At 39.7% G+C, this 19968-nt stretch overlaps 1 protein-coding gene across 1 annotated transcript in view; it reads left to right on the top strand.

Annotated features, from left to right (window-relative positions):
- The window catches only part of F13A1 (coagulation factor XIII A chain), a 202710-nt gene extending 183590 nt beyond the window's left edge, over window positions 1-19120 (top strand). The window contains exons 13-15 of the mRNA XM_082259899.1: window positions 5785-5945; window positions 8888-9024; window positions 18928-19120. Of these exons, the coding sequence (XP_082116025.1) occupies window positions 5785-5945; window positions 8888-9024; window positions 18928-19075 (446 nt within the window). The 3' untranslated portion in view covers window positions 19076-19120. The remainder of the gene's footprint in view (window positions 1-5784; window positions 5946-8887; window positions 9025-18927) is intronic.
- The last annotated feature ends 848 nt before the right edge of the window (window positions 19121-19968 follow it).

Genomic DNA, 19968 nt, shown 5'->3' with positions numbered 1-19968 from the left:
TGCACCATTCAGTTCTGCTGCCAGCAACCTGTAAAAGTCTATGAGAGGCTGAAAAATGCAATGGCTGGGTGAGGCTGTGCCCTTTACCAAGTGGTATTACTATTAGGGCTGTATGTGCCCAGGGATGATTGTTCAGAATGTATTCCGAGGTGCATATGGCACTAAACATTACTACCACTTGGTGCACCATCCAGCCCCATATAGTCACCGCAGAAGAGATAAAGGCCCAGGGTGTATGAGGGCTTTATCTGCATACTTGTTCAAGATCAATGATTGAAAGCAAGACAGCGTGGTAATTAGGATTTTCAAAGGGAGGGGTCAGCAATGGCAGTCTCTGTTTCATTCATGACAGGCTTGCTTAAAGTGACATCTGATTGAGCGTTAACTATTTAATAATCAAGAGGTAAAATTAGTGCCTTTGACAGCTCTTACTTTTTCCAATGCACAGATCTTTACAAGATTACTCAATAAGTTTACTACTATTTCTGTATTGCTTCAAATTCTTTGGTATGAACAGTAATTTGAAAATAAGGCTGATGCCTATCAACCATCCAGTCTTTGGAACTTATTCTAAAAATAGTATGGTAATTAGCAGAGCATGATTTAGTTTACATTTTATGCTAAGGCTTAAGCATTATATAATATATATATTATTTTAAGCATTATAAAAAATAAATCTATAAACTGAAAACATAAATAAGGCAGTGCTAGTAACTAAAAATATATGCAAATGTGATGAATAAAGTATAGTGCAGTAGCTCAGATGCCATTTTTTTGTGTTCTGTAATTTTGAAAGTGTAAATGATGGAAAAAAAATCCAACTTTTGTTGACATATTATAAGAATGTTTAGTCTGTAATTTGATGCCTTTTGGAGATTTTTCCATCTTTCCTTGGCTTCTTTATGCACATTAATACAAATTTTTACCTGGGATGCCCAAACTTTCGATCACCACTGTATATATATATATACATATATATATATATATATATATATATATATATATATGGTAAAAATGTGAAAAATATATCTAAAATTATATATATGTAGCACCCTGCAGATAGGTGCTAGATAAATGTATAGTGGGCCTTGTCTGCTTAACAGCAAGGCTGTGATTTATTTAGCTAGGGTGTCATGGTTTCCAGGTGTGTTTGCTGAGGGGGAAGTCTCCCCACTGGCTCCTGTGAGAGGCTTCTCATCAGGGCCAGATTAATGTAGGGGCTATTGGAGCTGCAGCTCCAGGCCCCTACCTTTATATAGGCCCCGGGTTGGCCATATTCACTGTTACCGCTCTTCTGTCACTTGTAAACACAGAAGTCTGGCTTCTATGCTCGCTTCCCCAGGCAGCTCCCTCAGAACCTCCCCACACAGCACGAAGGCCGGACAAGGAGGGACAGTTGCCGATGCATGGATGTGTTTATGGGCTTCAGAGACAGCATCCCATGTTGAAGTAGGCATGCATGGCTGCACCCTTCCTCCTCTGGGTGCATGCCAAGGCACGGCCCTTAAGGCCCTTCAAAATCCTCAGCACCAAGCCCATGATGCTCTTAATCCGGCCCTGCTTCTCATAGGGCAGTGGAGGAAGCCCAATCAGGGGACACAGCTTGTAACTACCCCAGAAGGCAGATTAGGCTGCAAGGGATTCTGGGAGTGGGTATAAGTTTGGAAGGAAGTGCATGGCATGGTGTCTTTGGCGGGAGAAGAGTCCCAAGAGGGAGAGTACGGCTGTCTCTCCTCCTGTCTGAGGAAGCAGATATCTTGGGGTGTCGTCTGAGTATCCAGAGAGAGCTGAGAGAGGGCTGAGGGGGATCCGGTGTGCCGAGAACCTGCGGAGAGCGAGAGGGGTCCAGTCTCAGTAAAGCCTACACAGGTCGTGAGTACTGAGGATTGCCCTTGGGGGTCTGCCTAGAGTTAGAAGGGGACCACTCCGGAAGAGGTTCTGGGATCCAGAGTCAGCAAGTTACATAGTTACATGTAAGGTCAAAAAAAGTCATCAGTCTATCCAGTTCAACCTATAAAAGTTACAAAGGGGGTACATAGTCAGTGGACCCTGAAGAGTTCAAGTTACAAAGGGGGCACCTGCAGCTGGGCCTATGTATAGAAGTATATACTTAGAAGTATATACAGTAGATATAAATAAACTAAAGCTGGCCATAGATGAATCAACATTTTGATCAAGGGATAGTTGGATTGACTTCTCTCAAATGGACAAATTGGAAAACTGTTGTTGACCAGTGGCTGCAGCCACTAATCAGTGTATTCTGATAGCACTGGGTCCTGCTGTCAGAATACAATGTCCCGACAGGGGAAATTCCTCCATTCACCTTGTTTGTGGGGATGGAGAAATCATTTTTTTTTTCATTCAGCCAGCATGTCTATGGCCATTTTAAGAGCAAAGCTTACCCTGTGACTTACTAGAATCTACTAAAAGGGTCCATTCTCAAATGTAACAGCTCTTGCTCCCCTCAGAAAAACAGTCTATGGTCAATACGATGTCTTCATTTAAATGGGTCCCATTTGGCAGAAGTGCCGCCCCCGATTGTGACATACAGTAAATTTTTGCCACAAAGCAAATGTCTGAAGAAGCATTAAAGGTGCAGTGCTGCTCTATGAGAGGACAAGACAAGACAGCCACAGAGCTCCCATGAATTTGTAATAAACACTGAAATAAACATTGAGAACAAGTGCCAAGCAGTTACTTTTATTCTATCATTTTACTTTTACTTTGTACTTTATATACTTTTACTGTATAACCAATGTTAAAGATGGAGATAAAGATTGTACTTAGTACAGCTGGCAATACACAGTTTTTTTTTCATTCAACCATTTTATTCTAACAGATTTCTCCATCTGCACAAACAAGGTGGATGAGGGAATCCACCTGCTGGGACAGTATGTTCCACTGCTTTTAGCATACACTAATCAGCAGCTGAAGCCGATTGACTGCAGCCACTGATCGAGAAAAGTTTCAGTGCTTGCCCATGTGACAGAAGTCTGTCAAATGAAGGGGGGCCACACACTGATAAGAATTCTGATTAAAATTGTTGTAAACCCCTTTACATATACCCAGTAAAGTGAACAGCCTCAGATGATACACAAAGGTGAAACAAATCCTCCTACATAGGTTTTAGTTGTTTGTTTGGAATCTTCTCCTCTCTACACCCTTTCAAAAGTGCAGATTGTGTTAAAAATCTTTCTTCATCTGTCAGCAGCATAATGGAGAGGGTGGAGAGACTGCAGTTACAGTGTGTGACAGCTGATTGGAGGAAAGGAAGACGCCCCCCTCCACATAGCAGAAGAACTGTGTTGTGAATAAACAAGCTCTGTTCTAATCTCTTTACCCCCCCCCCCTCCTCCCTTCCGACACAAATGTATCCCATGCATCAGGAAAACTTCTCAGAAGTGAGACATGCTGATAACAGAGGAAGGAAGCACCAGGGAGAAACGACACTTAAAGATTTAGAGAGAGATAAGTAAACACTGCAGATATATGTGCTTTTCTGTCAAGATCAGGGGTCAGGCTTGAAGACCAGTTGCTATAGCAGTGGAAGCTCTCACAGGAACCAGCAGGATAGGAACACAGGCAGGTCACCCTGGCAGATGACGCAGGCTCACCTGAGGTGCGGAATCTAAGTACTAACCAATGTTCACCAGAGCTCCTGATGGTGGAGATGGATTTTGCTACATGTTAGCACCAGGTCACAGTCCTCAGGATTGCCCCACCAGAAGGTGAGTAGGCCAGGGCCCAATAGCAGATATAGCAGGTAGGGATCAAGCAGAAGCGTAGTCAAGGAACAAGCCAAAGGCTGGTAACAAAAAGTTGCAAGTTGGTATTAAGCAGAAGCATACTCAAGGTGCAAGCCAAATGTTGGTAATGAATGGTAGCGAAGATACGGACGGCAGCAGGAGAGACAAAAGTGAGATATTGGCTGGAGGAGACACAATATTCTGGCAACCAGGAAGTGCATAGATATGGCTTAAATCAGGAAGTTCATAAGAGGAGCAAGGTTCAAGGCAACTAAGATTCACAGCAGGATAATTCAAGGAATTTTCCAGGCAACTGTCCAGCATTCTAGGTGGCCCAGCAAGCAGAGAACTGCCAGGCACAGCAGAGGTCTCAGGTTCAAGTCCAGGTCCAGACATTTGCTCAGGTTCCATGACTGAGGTTTACAACCACTTTAATGTATGGCCAGCTTAAGTATAGGGAATTACAGGAGTCTGATATCAATATAGAGTCAGGTTGTCACATTTGAAAATATATTTATTGATTGCAAACCTGAATAGATGAAACACGTGGAACTAAGACTTGTTATATACAGATGACACAACGATCCTTCCACAAACACTGCCTTTCCATTCTCAGTGGGCTGAATGAAAAATAATAACAGATTCCTCAATCCCCACAAGCAGGGTGGATGGAGGAATCACCCCCATCAGGACACTGTATTCTGCTGCTACCAGAATACACTGGTCAGCTTTCCGCTGATCAGAAGTCAATCAGACAATTGACTTCTGTCATGCAGGGATGGCCACCAGACATGTGCAGAATGGAAACATGTGTTTAGTTTAGTTTGGGATAGATTTGTTATGTTACTAATTTAGTTTGTCATAACCTTTCCTATTCACATTGATTAAAAATTGCGAGGAAACCCACCGACAGCTGATGAGTCATCGGTTGTTAATTTGAATCAGTTGATCACTTTTTGATCAATCTGAATTTGAATCGTTCTGAAAATTTTGAAATTGTTAGAAAACAATAAATAAACAAAAGGAAACAAATTTCAACAAAATTGTTTACTATTGTCATTCGGAGATGGGGATACCTCCACATCTAAAATTAACCAAAAACTTGTCCGAATTTAGATTCGGACCGAAACAAATTGCACATGTCTAGCGGCCACACACAGTTTAGAATTGTGATCAATGTAGGACTAGCTTACGTTCTATTGTACAGGGGATTTCAAGAGGCTGATATCAATACAGGTTCAGGTAGGTACTTTTAAAAAATTAATTTATTGATTGTAGAAAAAATAAATACTGCATTAATTGGTGTTTTTTTTTATCTCTGACTGCAGTTCAGACAGAACTTTCTCATCACCTTTCCTTCCTATGGGCAGCATCCTAAAAGTAGTCTTTTGGGAAATGAAACATAGCTACTCTATGCAGAACTAAATATTATGTGACACAGAAAAAAAGCCAATGTGAAATTTTATTTTAAAGGTGGTCTACAATTGTTGGAAATAGGTCACTGCATATCATTTTTTTGAAACAAAGTCTATTGTCCTTTGTGTTTACGTATCTGTGAACAACTTTTTTCTTTTTCCTCTAAGCATAGATATTGCACCCTGTGGATACTTTGAGCTGTCTCTTTATTTGAAATTACTTAAGAACAAATGATATGAATAGATTTCATTTTTTAGAAACCTATTCGTCATAAAGCAAAAACTGCAGTTTTGAAAAACCATAACTCTTTGCAGTTTCTTTTGAACTTTTATGTGTAATGTTCACAATGCAGCGCTCAAGTGATTTACATTAAGGCCTATTTATTAAAAGCAGAATGTGTGTTTGAAAGATACATTGAACTACACAATCAGCAGATGCTTAAATTAAGCACAAGTATTCCTGTGTTTTGAGTGTGAAGAGGCGGAATTTGTGCAATACCTTTTAGCTACTTGCAACAGGCAAGATAAGTGGTATATATTTTGTGATATGTGGAAATGCAATTCAAATGACCTCTTCAGAATGTAAATTGTGTTTCTTCTTTTCCATTACATTTTTCCATTAGCTAAAACAGTGGATGTTAATATAAAAGCCAGTGAGTACATGACCCATCTTGTGGAACAGGCATCTTTACACTTCTTCGTCACGGCTCGTATCAATGAAACAAGGAAGATAATGGCCAAGCAGAAGATTGTAGTATTGCAAGTTCCTGAGCTGCGCATTAAGGTTAGAACCACATCTTTGAAAATGGAATTAGACTGATGGTATTGTACGTAAGAACATTAAGCTGAACCTTCCTATATTGAGGCCTTCTACAGTATGCACTACTATGAACACCACTCTCACGTAAATGCAAATACAGATTAATATAGGTTAATTTTTCTAGTGCTGAGACATAATGCAGCAGATTATACTTTGAAGATTTGTATCTAATGTTTTAAAAGAAATACGTTGTGTCTTTTTACATACACTAGCAAAGGTGTACACTGAAGGGGGTCATCATATTAATGAATGCAATCCAATACCCAGCACATATAGAGGTTGAAAAGGAGTAAGGATTAGACAGGGATCAGCATCTGTGCAAAAGTATGTATGTGCCCTTTATAGCCACAGAAGGGTAATATAATATTCATATTTTGGGCTTTTTTCAGTGGGAGCTTGGCCATACACAGTTTCGGCACCTCCAGCACTCAATGTGTGTACTCCCGAGGGATGCTTGGATGTGCTGGAGAGTCTATTGATGCTGGCTTTTGGGGGATTTATTGTTGCTGGGGGGTGTAGCATTGCTGGTGGGTCTACTGTTGCTGGGGAGGATCTACTGTTGTGGGGTGGGGGTATCTATTGTTCCTGCTTGCTGGAGGTTTATATTGCTGCTGGCTGCTGGGGCATCCATTGTTGCTGGTGGGGGACCTATTGTTTCTCGGGGAACCTTATGTTTCTTGGAGGGGTCTATTGTTGTTGGGGAAATCTATTTTTACTTTGGGGGATCTATTGTTGCTTGAGGAATCTATTTTTGCTGGGGAGGATTGTTTCTGAGGGGACCTATTGTTGCTAGGGGGATTTATTTTACTGTCTTTCTTGTTATCATTATCAAATTCCATACAAATACAAAATCATACATGGTTCTGTAATTGCTAAAATGGGTGGTACTGGGAGGTAGGTAGGGGGCAGAGCCAAAGTTCAGTTCTTGGAGGTATGAAGAAAGCAAAGCCAAGGATAACCCAAGGGGAAAGGGGGAGTACCTGCATTCTCTGAGAAAAAATTCCCCTGAGAATGTTGCAGTCGGACCAGCATATAACATCCAATGATATGCAATGAAAAATGAGACCAGGATATTGTTAATATTATAGCTAATATAATAACAACACATTTTTCCATTTCCTATTTTTATTATATATGTATAAGTGGGCAACCATGTTTGCCTAATAAAAATGTGTACTATATAGTATGTATTTACTATGCATACTAAAGACTGTTTGTTCTTGACTGCTTCTATCACAAAATACTTCTAACTTATAAAATGCATTTAAATCATTTCTCGAAGGCAGAAATTGGTAATAGTGCCAAACACCTAATGGTTTATCAGAAGCATGTTTTATCCACTGTGATGCAGCATTTCCATATATACTACACATGTTAACTGCATGTCCATTAAACACACCAATGGCTGTTTAAGGTCACAACTGTTTACATATAATTATACCTTTGGGACATGTAGTAAATATTTATTGGTGTGAAGGGTTTACTGCAAACCTCTTTGATGGCTTTTCCAAGAAAAATGGATGTGTTATCTTTATTTACATGGACATGACACAATTATTGCAGCATTTTCATAATTTTACATTTACTCTCTGAAATCCGCTAAGCAATATAATGCGCCTTAAACTGTGCTGCTGATGGACGGATCTGTCATTCAATAACTTAATAAGAGGGAGACATTAACGGTGCCTGTTAATATAGATGTAATGTATCTTAGTGCAAAATAATGCACTCAGTTAAGCAAAGAATATTCATCTTGTGGCAGTTATGATTGAACTAATATATCCACACATAGCTGTGTAGGTTTTACCTTTATTATGAGGTCCAAAAACCTAATGAAAGACACTACAGGTAAGAGGGCCAGGTCATTTTGCTATGATTAGCATAGAGATCACTGGAATGCATTAATGAAAATAATTATAATCTCATCGTCGAACCCATAATGTAATGTGGTTATTTTTTAATATATGTAATATTACAATATAGTTATATGTATATTAGCAAGCTGCAGTAGCCAGGAGTATTGCTAGATCTAATAATAGCCAGCTTTAATTTCAAACTAAAAACTAATATATTTAATAAGGTTCTCCCGAGGAAAAAGTTAAAGCTGAATTCCAGGCACACGGATAAAAAGGGGACTGTTTTAGCTGTCAAAAGAGTTTGTATTTCTGCTGTTATGCAGCACTGCCACACAGTACAGTCCTACCTGGCAGGGAAGGAATTTATTCTTTATCTGCAACAGGTTCATTTTCACAGGTCTACTGCACCCAAACCCTGTGACTAAACAGTGAAAAGAGAAGCAGCACACCAAGAGGCCCAACTGCCTCTCTGCTCTTTCACTTTTTCATCAGCAAGCTCCTTGCAGTGTAACATGCCTTTTTGCACCTATTCACCCCCCCCCCCCGCCTTCCCGAGCTCTTCTGTAACAGGACTTCAACAGACCAGTGATACCAAATCAATTTAGGGTACTTACACTGTTGCTTTTAAAAAATATACATATAATGCTGTATTCGTAATTACAGAACTGTATTAGTTTGTATCTTATATTTGCCTAGAGTTCAGCTTTACAGTCATCACCTACAAAGGCTTAGGCAAAATTGATAATTTTTAGAACTTTAATATTGGTATTTTTGGTTAATAATGAGAAAGAAGCAATTGATCTCTGATTGATGGCACAGTCTTTTGTTATTTTACCCACACAATAATTATGGTACTATCTTTCTAGTAGAATGTCTATGATGAGGTGGCCTAATTGTTATAGTGGATGTTCATTATACATTTTTTAGAATATACAGACTAGAATACAAAGGCTAACATATAATTGGGTATTGTGTGTTGATTTTAGATTTAGCTGTGACATGTATCCTCATTGATATTCAGCATACATATATATATTTTTTTCACTTTAGACTATTGGAGATAAGATGGTTGGTAAGGAAATGAAAGTGGTGGTGGAGTTCACTAACCCACTAAAGAAGAAACTACAGAACGTTGTCTTGCGTGTCGGTGGTCCAGGTCTTATGAACACCAAAACTCAGATTTTCAGGTAAGGACTTGTTTTTAGATGTACCTTATTCATATAATGGTGTGCCAGTTTAAGGTTACATCAATAATCAAAGGTCCACTGTAGAGCAAACTATTGTATTCCAGGAAATTGTTTGAGATCAATGTCTGTAATGGTAGTATTCCCTATAATATTTATTTTTACATTTTTAGATAGTTTATTTAAACTTTTTTCCATGTTTGTTGTTGGAGTTGAAAGTGTTTGAAACCCAAGGAAAAATAAAAAAAAAAGAGCTCCTGTTTCCTTATATCTGGTTAAACAGCACAGTGCTTATGCTGTCTAACCTGCCCTTCTGGAAGCTGTAAAAAACTTGGCTGATCCTGCCAGTTTCTGCCCTCCCCCCTGTAAACTAATTATGGTTTATCATGGCTGCCAAGCCCTTACACAGTATTCTTTTACAGTATAAATTTTCTTTTAGTCCCCCCTCAGGCTCTTTTTGGGCACTAGGAGTAAAGAGAGCAAGCCTCATATAAGATACAAGTCAAGATTTTGAGCTTACACAAGGCTAAAAGACCAACTCCCTTGACCTTATGGTTAGCCAACCACTAAGTATGAACACTTTTACATAGAAGGATGGTGAGACAGTCACATACTCTGCCATATGAAGAAGTACCCAGTATTTCTCTTCACAACTAGGGTCAGAACACTGTGGCATAGTGATCAAAAGAAAGATGAATATCAGTTGCTAGGGAAAGTGTCAGTCGAAGCCACCGGTTTTATTAACTGTACTAAATGCACTCCTTCTTTCCCCAAAAATGTGTGGTCTAAGCAAAATAAACAGACCTGTTACTGAAATACAATTTTGACTTTTATCACTAACCACTGGGCTGCTGACTTATGCAGAGAGTACACAAGACTGCGATAGGAAGGATAGAGGTCTCATTAACGTTGACCGTGATTGAAAGGCTGACTTTAGCTTCTTAGGGCTTCTGATTTGTGGGCTTTTGTTTAAATCAGATGAGTTTTTCATTTCCATACAAATCTTTTAAAACATGTCAGAAGGTGGTAAACTGCAGATCAAATGCACTTGTCATTAAATTCTAGATGTTTTCAAAAGCGTCTCAAACTAGTATGAAACTGATGCCTTCAACACAAGACCAAGCCTGTTGACACAAGCTCTTATGTTGTGTGAGAGGAAAGATGGCAGTACGTATGGACAAGTACCTGAATCCTGATTGACAGTCTGAAACAGAGTTTGGCCTCTTTCACATGGGCATTCTGTATGTCCGTATATCACCCCATCCATTTGCGGGTGATATACGGACATAATGCATGTCAATGGGACTGCGGATGTCAGCGGATGACCATCCGCTGATATCTGATTTGCATCCTTTCAGTTCTGTTCCGTTTTTTGGAACAGAACCCTATTTTTCTTCCATTTAAAAAAATGGAAAGGACGCAAAATCGGATGTCAACGGTGTCATCCGCTGACATCCGCAATCCCCATAGACATACATTATGTCCGTATATCATCCGCAAACGGATGGGATGATATGCGGACATACGGAGCAGATGACACAAGTGTCATCCGTGTCCGTAAAAAAAAAAAGTAACTGAACGGAGGAAATAAACTGAGCAGTCATGTGAAAGAAGCCTATATGTTAATTGGTGATGCACCAATAGGTTGTTTTTTTTTTAGCAGTTCATATATGGCATTAGCAAAGAAATGGTTTCTTTATTGAGAATTTATTGAAGCAACAATAGTGGTGGTATTCAATTCCACCAGAACAGAGAGAGTGCATAGAGTTTGTCGGTGCATTTGTGCTGCACAAAGCACAAACTGACTTCAGAATAAAAATAGCAATACTTTTTCACATCATCTGCCTAATCTGAATAACACATGCACTTTAATTTACAGCTTAGTTATGGCAATACTGATGTATTGCTTGTTGGCAGATTACTGACGCTGCGATAAGAGAGTCCAATGTTATTTATTTTGCATTTACTTTATTGAAACTGATAAGTGTAAAATGCAAAATGATGTAGGTGTGAACTGAAAAAGTATATTTTGATGACTAATGTGCCTAATCCTTGCACAAATGTGGCTTACCATTTCCTCTGTTGTTGCTTGAAGCTGACTCTTGGCAGGTTATCAGCATTATATCAGCATTATATTACATTATATTGCTTGTTTCATGTATACACCAGTGAGATTATTCATTCATATGCATTAACCAATCAAGGTCTCTCTAAAGCGTAGGGGTGTGTAGAGAACACCAGGAACATGTCCTGGATGGCAGGTATATTTCCCTGTTTGTAACTATGAGATCATGCCCCAATTAGTGGGAGCTTAGATGTGCAGATCAGGTGAGGTAAGAGGTCAATTAATGGACTAAAAGGGCTTTCTGGCGGGATCGGGCAGGTGGGTTGGGACTGTGATCTCGAACATGCCTGAGCCCATCTCTATATCAAACTAGGTGGTGTAAGTGTCAAAGGATGAGACAGAACCACTGCAGGAAAGTGCTGCCAAAGGTTGTTGCCATGGTTTAACTAAGGCCAAACATCTAAGGCAGAACAATGGAAAGATACATAATCAGAAAAGACCAGTCAGTACAGGCACTGTACCAGTGAAGTAAGAACAAGTAAAGTCAGCATTAGTAGTCAATCCTAAATACATAGAGGAGGCACAGCACAAGCTAGCAAACCCTACAATGTGCCCTAAAATAGGAACTTCCTCAGGATGCGCACCAACAATGCAGTTACGCTGTACAGATATTAGGATTCTGTTTGTAGTCCAGTAACCATGTATAGTAAATGCAAGAAGCTAAAGCAAATCCCAATATATTTAGCATTTCATCGCAGGCAATATGTTATTCCTTATACCATACTTACAAAAATATCAAATAGAAATTCACAGCTTGAAGTTCACAGAGTATTAGTTTGAAACTGAGATATTTCATTAAATGTGGCCTAAAATACAGTTATAGATAGGCATTCCCTGTAACAAATTATGATACATGGACACAGAGAGCCATTAGCTTCTTTCATTGACAGAGATATGTAGATGAATTCTTATATAAGATGTCTCTCTTTCCTCAGAAAACACTGACCACTTTATTGCATGTTGTCTCGTAATAGTGAATGTTATTTTTTTCTGAATGTAGACACAATTTATAATAAAATGTATACAAAGCCCCCTTTTTTATTTTGCATAAAACAGGGAAGGATTAGAACCCTTCTCAAGTTTTTATTGCTGTATTTGTGCTGGCTAGAGAGATTTACTCTCTCTATTTTTAGGATGTCACCAGAAAACAAATATAGGGAACATTTAAACCATGGAAACATGGTATCTTTCAAAGTGGTTAAACAACACATGTTCTGCTTATAGAGACATAACATATTAGACATGTGCAGAACAGAAAATGTGTTTTGTTTTGGATAGACTCGCTATGTTACTAATTTCATTTAGTTATTGGAATTAGTTTAGTTTGGTTTCATAATTAGTTTAGTTTTGTTTTTGTTAAAAATAGTTTTTTTTTTTTTCATTAAAATTAGTTTCCTTTATTCATTTTCTAACAATTTCCAACTTTTCAGAATGATTGGGACGGGCAGTCGGGAAGTCGGCCACCTGCGTCCTTAACAACCACGAGTCATTATTTGTTAGCTGGCTTCTCCACTGACAGATGAATGTGAAGAAAAGAATTCCGGTATTGCCCAGCAATAAAAAAATGTTAAAAAAAAACCCCAGTCCATACCAGACTCTTATCTGGGCATGTGGCCTGGTATGGTTCAGGAGGGGGGGCACTATCTCCTCCCCCCCTTTCTGAACCATACCAGGCCACATGCCCTCAACATGGGGGGGGTGAGTGCTCTGGGGCAGCCCCAAAGCACCTTGTCCCCATGTTGATGGGGACAAGTGCCTCATCCCCACCACCATGGCTGGTGGTTGTGGGGGTTTGCAGGTAGGTGGTTGTGGGGGGGGGGGGGGGGGCCCAGATCCCACCCCCCCATGTGAATGAGTATCAGGTACATAGTACTCCTACCCATTCACCAAAAATGTGTACAAAAGGTAATAAAAACAAGAGACACGTTTCTGACAATTCCTTTATTGGAAAATAAAAAAAATTGTGTCCCTCAATGTAAATCTATCGTCAATCACCGACCCTAAAAAAAACAAAAAAACACTTCAACCTCCTGGGAGGCCTCCCGCAGAATTTCTGCTCTGTGCTTTGACATTTCTTATATAGGTAAGAGGCGGGGCCACCTGGGTACATCACCTGGGTATGTCAGAGCAGGCATTCGGTGGGAGGCCCTTCCAGGAGGTGGGAGCGTTTTTGATTCTTTTTTATTTTCCGGTTCAGCAGGCGGCGTGATTGACAATAGATTTACTTTGAGGGACACTATTTTATTTTTTTTTTTTTAATAAAGGAATCATCAAAAATGTGTTTCTTGTTTTTCTTACTTTTTGACACTTTTTTGGTGAACAGGTAAGGGTACTATGTACCCGATACTCATTCACATAGGTAAGGGTAGGGATCTGGAGGCCCCCTTGTTAAAGGGGGCTTCCAGATTCCAATAAGCCCCTCGCTTGCAGACCCCCACAACCACCGCCCACAGTTGTGGGGATGAGGCCCTTGTCCCCACCAACATGGGGACAAGGTGTTTTAGGGTGAGTGGGCAGAGCCCCCCCTGCCCCAAAGCACCCACTACCTCATGTTGAGGGCATGTGGCCTGGTATGGTTCAGGAGGGGGGGCGCTTGCTCGTCCCCCCACCTTTCCTGACCTGCCAGCCTGCATGCCTGTATAAGGGTCTGGTATGGATTTTGGGGGGTCTCACACAGTTTTTTTTTTTTTTGGCGTGGGGTTCCCCTTTAAAACCATATCAGACCCGAAGAGCCTGGTATGGACCTGGAAGGGACCCCCGCCATTTTTTTTTTACATTTTTCTATTGCCGGGCAATGCCGGCAATCTTTTTTTTTTATATTTATCTGTCAGTGAGGAAGCCAGCTGACAGATGATGAGTCATGGTTGTTAAGGATGCAGGCAGCTGGCTTCCAGCCTACTGCTTAACAACCTGCTATTCTTTACACAGAATTTGAATCAGTCGATCGTTCTTCGACTGATCCGAATTCTAACTGTTCTGAAAAGTTGGAATTCAAAAATGAATAAACAAAAACAAATTTTAACGCATTTCAGCAAAATTCCTTACTATTAGTTACTATTTTATTTGGAGATTCATAAACATCCGAATGACCGAAAAACTAAACATTTGTCCGCATCTGTATTCAGACCGAAATGAATTATATAACATATTGACTTTATAAAGAGTATTGGGATTGTTATGTAAAATTTATTTTCAGAAGACAGCACATGCTGTTATCTATATGTGTCCATTTGTCACTGTCATTCTGTAGCTATGCATTAGTATGATATAACATAATGTACCCGTGTTTCGGTTTTTAAGGGCACAAGAAGTAAACTTGAAGTTATATAGCCTAAAAACAATCAAGTTGTAGCCTGGTGCTTTTATATGGCCATGGGACTCCTCAATGACTGCTAATATCCTCAGATATCCTATAAATATTCTACAGGCATTGACATTTAGGCACTTCATGGTAGGGGCGTATTACACAAATTTTTGTTCACTTTTCCCCTTTATTCATGTTCTACATGCTTCTGCAAGTAGTAGAACCAAAGCTTAAAAAATTTGAAGCCATTTTTGGTATTAACATCAAGAAAGCTTAAAATAACGTTTACGGTGTATTGCCATAGTTGGGTAACCAACGGTGGATTTATTGAGAAGAAGAAAGCAATAGAGGCAGTTTACATATAAAAATAATCAGATTTGTGACTGTATTTGGATCTATAAATAACATCTGCCCTCTGATGGCTCAGCAGATTTTTTGGAAGCATTCAACGTGATATTTCTAGGCAGAGAAACATGTTTTATATTTAAACCTTTTTTAAGTAGAAAGATAGTTTAGGACTTTTTTCCCTTTTTTTCAGCTTTTTACTTTTTAGATAAACCCAGATTTGACCTACCCTTGCCCCATAAGGGGGAAATTGTAACATTCATACTGTGATGGGAGCTTACATCAAACCATGTGCAGACTGAAACCCCTTACCTGACCCCTCTTTAAATTATTGTAAAAAATATGAACTAAATTAACAACATAAGATGCTGTCCAAGGTGCTCACTGCTCAATCCGAGGTTTATTTTCAAAAAAGGTACTTGACATCAACAACAATAATCCTTGACTCCTTTCGAGTAAGCACATTAGTGTGAAATGTATCAAGGCTTTTTGTTGTTAATACAGTACTGCACTGTCAAGTGCCTTTTTAAAAATAAACTTCTGATTGAGGAGTAAGCACGTTGGACCTGCTTCTTATGGTGATGAATGGGTATGTTGTGACCAGGCATGGTCTGGGACCCGAGAATTGCCTTTGCAGTGTTGGAAAAGGAAGTTGATCTTCAGCAGTAGCTTCTGAAACGTATAAAGAAAAAAAAAATTAGGAGCTAATTTGTAAGACAAGACAAAGTAAAAGAAGGCATCCATTCCATACAGAAGAAAAAAAAACAACAATTTAGGCAGGGTTTCTTTACAGTAATGGCAAAAACAATGATTGCATTTAAACAAATTAATGAAATAATTGTCTTCCAAATAATAATAGTATATAAATATATCAATAATTGCCAGCCATGGGGGTTTTGTTTTGCCAATCTCTTGACCAAAACTGTAGAATTTGTGAGACTTAGCATAATGGACATAGTTTTTTTTTCTAACCCCAATAACTACATAACTACGTTGTAAATGACCTAGCATATGGCTTGGGCACATCATATGCCAAGTCAGCTTCGGAGAACATTTTTTTTTTGTTTATCTTTATTTCATGAGCGACATATGACATTTATTGTATATGGACTCAACAATTGGCCAAAAGATCTGACATATACAGTTACAAGGAAAATTATATAGAAATAGCCATTATATTTGTTCATAAGAACTCCCAATTTCTTTCACCTGCATAGGTGTGTGCAGCCTATTACATTAGGGTGTGCACCCCAAAGCTCAAATAAATATTTAAAAAATTAACTACTTCTACCAATGTCAGTAGTTTATTTTTATTACTTTTTTTTAGTATTACTAACTTTTTTTTTTTTTTTTACAATAATTTTTTTATTACTTTTTTTTACAATTGTTTTAGGAGCCCTATTTGGGGGCTAAACAGACCCCTGATGTCTCAATTTTGAGACAAAGAAAGGGACTGGGGAAAGAGATTCCCCAGTCCCTTTCTCTGCAGCCAACCAGCAGGGGGAATCTGCGCAGAACAGGGTGATTAGGGTGTGCCCAGGCACATCCTGTGCGCACGCTTATGTTCACCTGGCTATTTAATAAAACCTTTGAAAGGGTGTTTTCTGTGTTTTCTGTGTTTCGCCCACCAGCTAAGGCAGTGTCTCAACCTTGTTTCAGTCAAGGCAACTTTTAGAATTAGTCAAGGCACCTTTTAGAATTGTGCACAATCTTGGGGCACACCAGTCTGAGGGCTCATTTACACCAGGAGGTGCATCTGAGCATGCAAACTTTTTGCACATTTCTGTGCATCATGTTTTTTCATGGGCTGATCTATGCATGTGAAACATGCAAAAAAGGTGCCAGCATGGTTTTTAAAAATTGTGGCGCACCAAAATGCATGGTACTTCAGTATTATGCATTTTAAGTATTGTGAATGTACACCATTTACTAGATGAGTGTGGGTGCCACCGGTGCACTTCTGCAAAAAGCAGCATATTTTTCTGCGGTGCAGGAAAATGCAGGTTTTCTCACATGTTACTGTATTGCACCTGCTGTGAACAAGCCCTAAAATGTGGTTTGTGGGAGGCAGTTAGTTCAGTGGTCTGTAGGTTGTAAATCCTCTCCCCCCTAATTCTCCCTGCTAGTGCTAGAAAAAATGCCCCCCCCAAATCCCCACTGTTAGGACAAATCCTCCCTCCAAAAGTTCCCTCTTAACAGAAATCCCCCCCTCCAAAATCCCCACTCTAGCAAACATTTCCCCCCTTGAAAATCTCACCTCCTTGCACAAATCCCTCTAATCAAAAATGCCCCCTCCAAGCACAAATCCCACCTCCCAAATCACCCCTCCTAGCACACAGCCCACCCAATCCCCCCTGTTAGCTCAAATCCCCCCTGCTAACACAATCCCCCCCTCCAAAATTCCCGCCCTAGAAAAATTTCCCCTCCTCCAAAATCTCCCCTCCTAGGACAAATTTCTCAAATCCACAATGCCCCCTCCTACCAAAAATCCCCCTCCCCTATCACCCCTTCTAGTTTAAATCCCCCAAAATCACACTCCTAGCACACGTGTTGACTGTACTCTCAACTCCCCCCCCCTTCCCCCCCACCTACTCTCCCTCCTGTCCATATACAGGAGATGACACAGGAACACTGTCAGATCAGGACTGTACAGAGTTTTACTACCACCCCCTACCCACGACTTCTGCTACCAATGAGGAGAGGAGGTAGGGGGTGGATAATCAAATAGTCCAATATCAGTGTGCTCTGTCCTAACTCAGCCTGCACTTCTTCCCGGCTCCCTCATTCTCTCTATTTTTATCTGTACTCCTGCCAGAAACCCAGAAAGCTGTGTGGGTGCCCAGCATATCCTCAGTAACCAATGGCATTATCAGTTGGTAGGATATTAAGGCTTCCTAGGATTTTTAGGCATAGAGTCGTTCAAATAAGTAATCTTTTCTTTGCGCCACACAAAGAGATATTTTTTGCTCCTTGGTGGAGCAGTATGTTCGTTAATGTAAAGTGCCCAAAGCTTTTCAAAGTGAATGGATTAACCCAAAATGTTTCCAAAATTGTCAATCAGGGATAACATACAGAGAATGTACCAGGTAGTCCAGAAATATTAAAGCTAAGCATCTGCAAATCTTTAATAATTGTATTCCTATGGATATATCTTTAAAAAAGGCTAATGGCTCTAGAAGTTGAAATAAGGGATCCAATGCAAGGTTTAATACACTGCTCAAAAAAATTAAAGGAACACTTTATAATCAGAGTATAGCATCAGGTCAATTAAATTCCTGGGATATTGATCTAATCAGTTAGGTAGCAGAGGGGGTTGTTAATCAGTTTCAGCTGCTTTGGTGTTAATGAAATTAACAACAGGTGCATTAGATGTGCAACAATGAGACAACCTCCAAAACAGGAATGGTTTTGCAAGTGGAGACCACTGACATTTTTTTTGCTCTACTCATCTTTTCTGACTAATTTTTACTAGTTTTGCATTTGGTAAAGATGGCCATGTCCCTTGAAACGCGTTATGCCTATCCCCTCCCAACATCACCATAGCATTCTACCAGCTGTCATTGTCAAAGTACAGCTGGGGACGCAGCCAGTCCACACTACCTGCTATAGCTTTGGAGCCCCTGCTGCTGAATGCTTGGCAGCTATACATTGCCTCTGTGTATCTTCAGCTGGTCAGCTCTGGTGTCTCAACCCGCTTTGGTACTATCCACCGGTGGATTGGTGATTTCTGACATGTAAGTGTACTGCTTTTGATAAAGCTGTTTTTGTGCTTGGTATTAACCTCAGCGCCCTGCTTTTTGCTATTTCATAAGTGATTTATGAAACAACTCCTTGAAATAATTTAGATAAACGAAATGCCCCACTAAACAAATAGAAAAGTTATTTTAAAAATGGAAATCATTTAATGTTTGTACTGTTTGCAAGAAATATATTTGTTGAATTCATATAGGTACTGTACCAATTGTAATTAACAAAACAGGTAAAGTATAACTTTATACTGGGAAACACAACCAAATGCATTTCCTAGTAACCTATGCTATATGCTTTCTTTGTAGACTTGGTCCAAAATAGGCAAGTTAGTTTATGTCAGATATGTAAATAATGCTCACACCTATCATTTCATTATTTTCAGGGAAGTCCAGGGAAATACACCCCTGATTTTGGAAGAAAGTTTTACCCCAAGAAGAGTGGGCACCAGGAAACTAATTGCAACTCTTGATTCTGACACCCTAAGGCATGTGTATGGGGAGCTGGATTTGGAGATCTTGAGTGGAGTGTAAACAAAGACCAGTTTTTGCACATTAATGTTAACAGTATAATGACCCTAAAAATGAAACAGCGTTGAACAATTTTACAAATATGCGTAAATAAGAGATTTCTAATGTACAAATAATCCGCTTAAAATAAAAAGCCAAAAACACAGAATGACATTTCAATATAGCAGACAATACATTTTTAATATGGTAGACATTGTATAGGTGGTCTCCATTTTCATAATTTTACCTTAACTTTCCTATCTTAGCAATGTTATGGTACGTCTAAACCTGACTATGCATTCCAATATCCATCAGAATCTGACCACTCTATCCAGTTTCTAGCAAAGAAAAGCTGCTCAGTTGAAGCCAGTGTCTCCTGGTGCTAGTCGGATCTGCCATCCAAAAAACTTCACAAGTAAAATGTAGACAGTACATCACAGGGACATGTAAAGGTTGACGCGTTTCACGATACTGAAGATCGCTTACTCATAACCACACCACTCTATCCAGTATACTCTAACTGACCAGGTCAGAATACTCCCTATCTTTCTCTACAGTAAGTGTGCAGGAGGAAGCTTGTGTTAGGCCTCCTTCGCATAGTCATACTGAAGTATACACCTGTGTGAGGGACTTGGACTTGTTTTGCCTGCACAGGATGCACAGGCATTCCATGCATCCATGTGCAGGTAGACCCATTCATGTCAAATAGGATGCAGTGGCTGCACAGAAACAGCTGCTTCTCCCAGTTTGACATCCATGTGGGTGTGGGTGCAGGTACCTGAATGCACACTGTCATTGGAAGGTTTCCCCTTTATTCCTGTTCAGGTGGCAGCCAAAAATGAGTAGTAAGTGTCAGCAAGACAATTCGAAATAATGAATCTCCCTAAAAGGGGCATAGACAGCAATAAAAACTTGAC

Source organism: Pelophylax lessonae (genome assembly GCF_965119305.1).
Source record: "Pelophylax lessonae genome assembly, chromosome: 5".
Taxonomy (NCBI): domain Eukaryota; kingdom Metazoa; phylum Chordata; class Amphibia; order Anura; family Ranidae; genus Pelophylax; species Pelophylax lessonae.
This window is presented reverse-complemented; position numbering and strand designations above follow the sequence as displayed.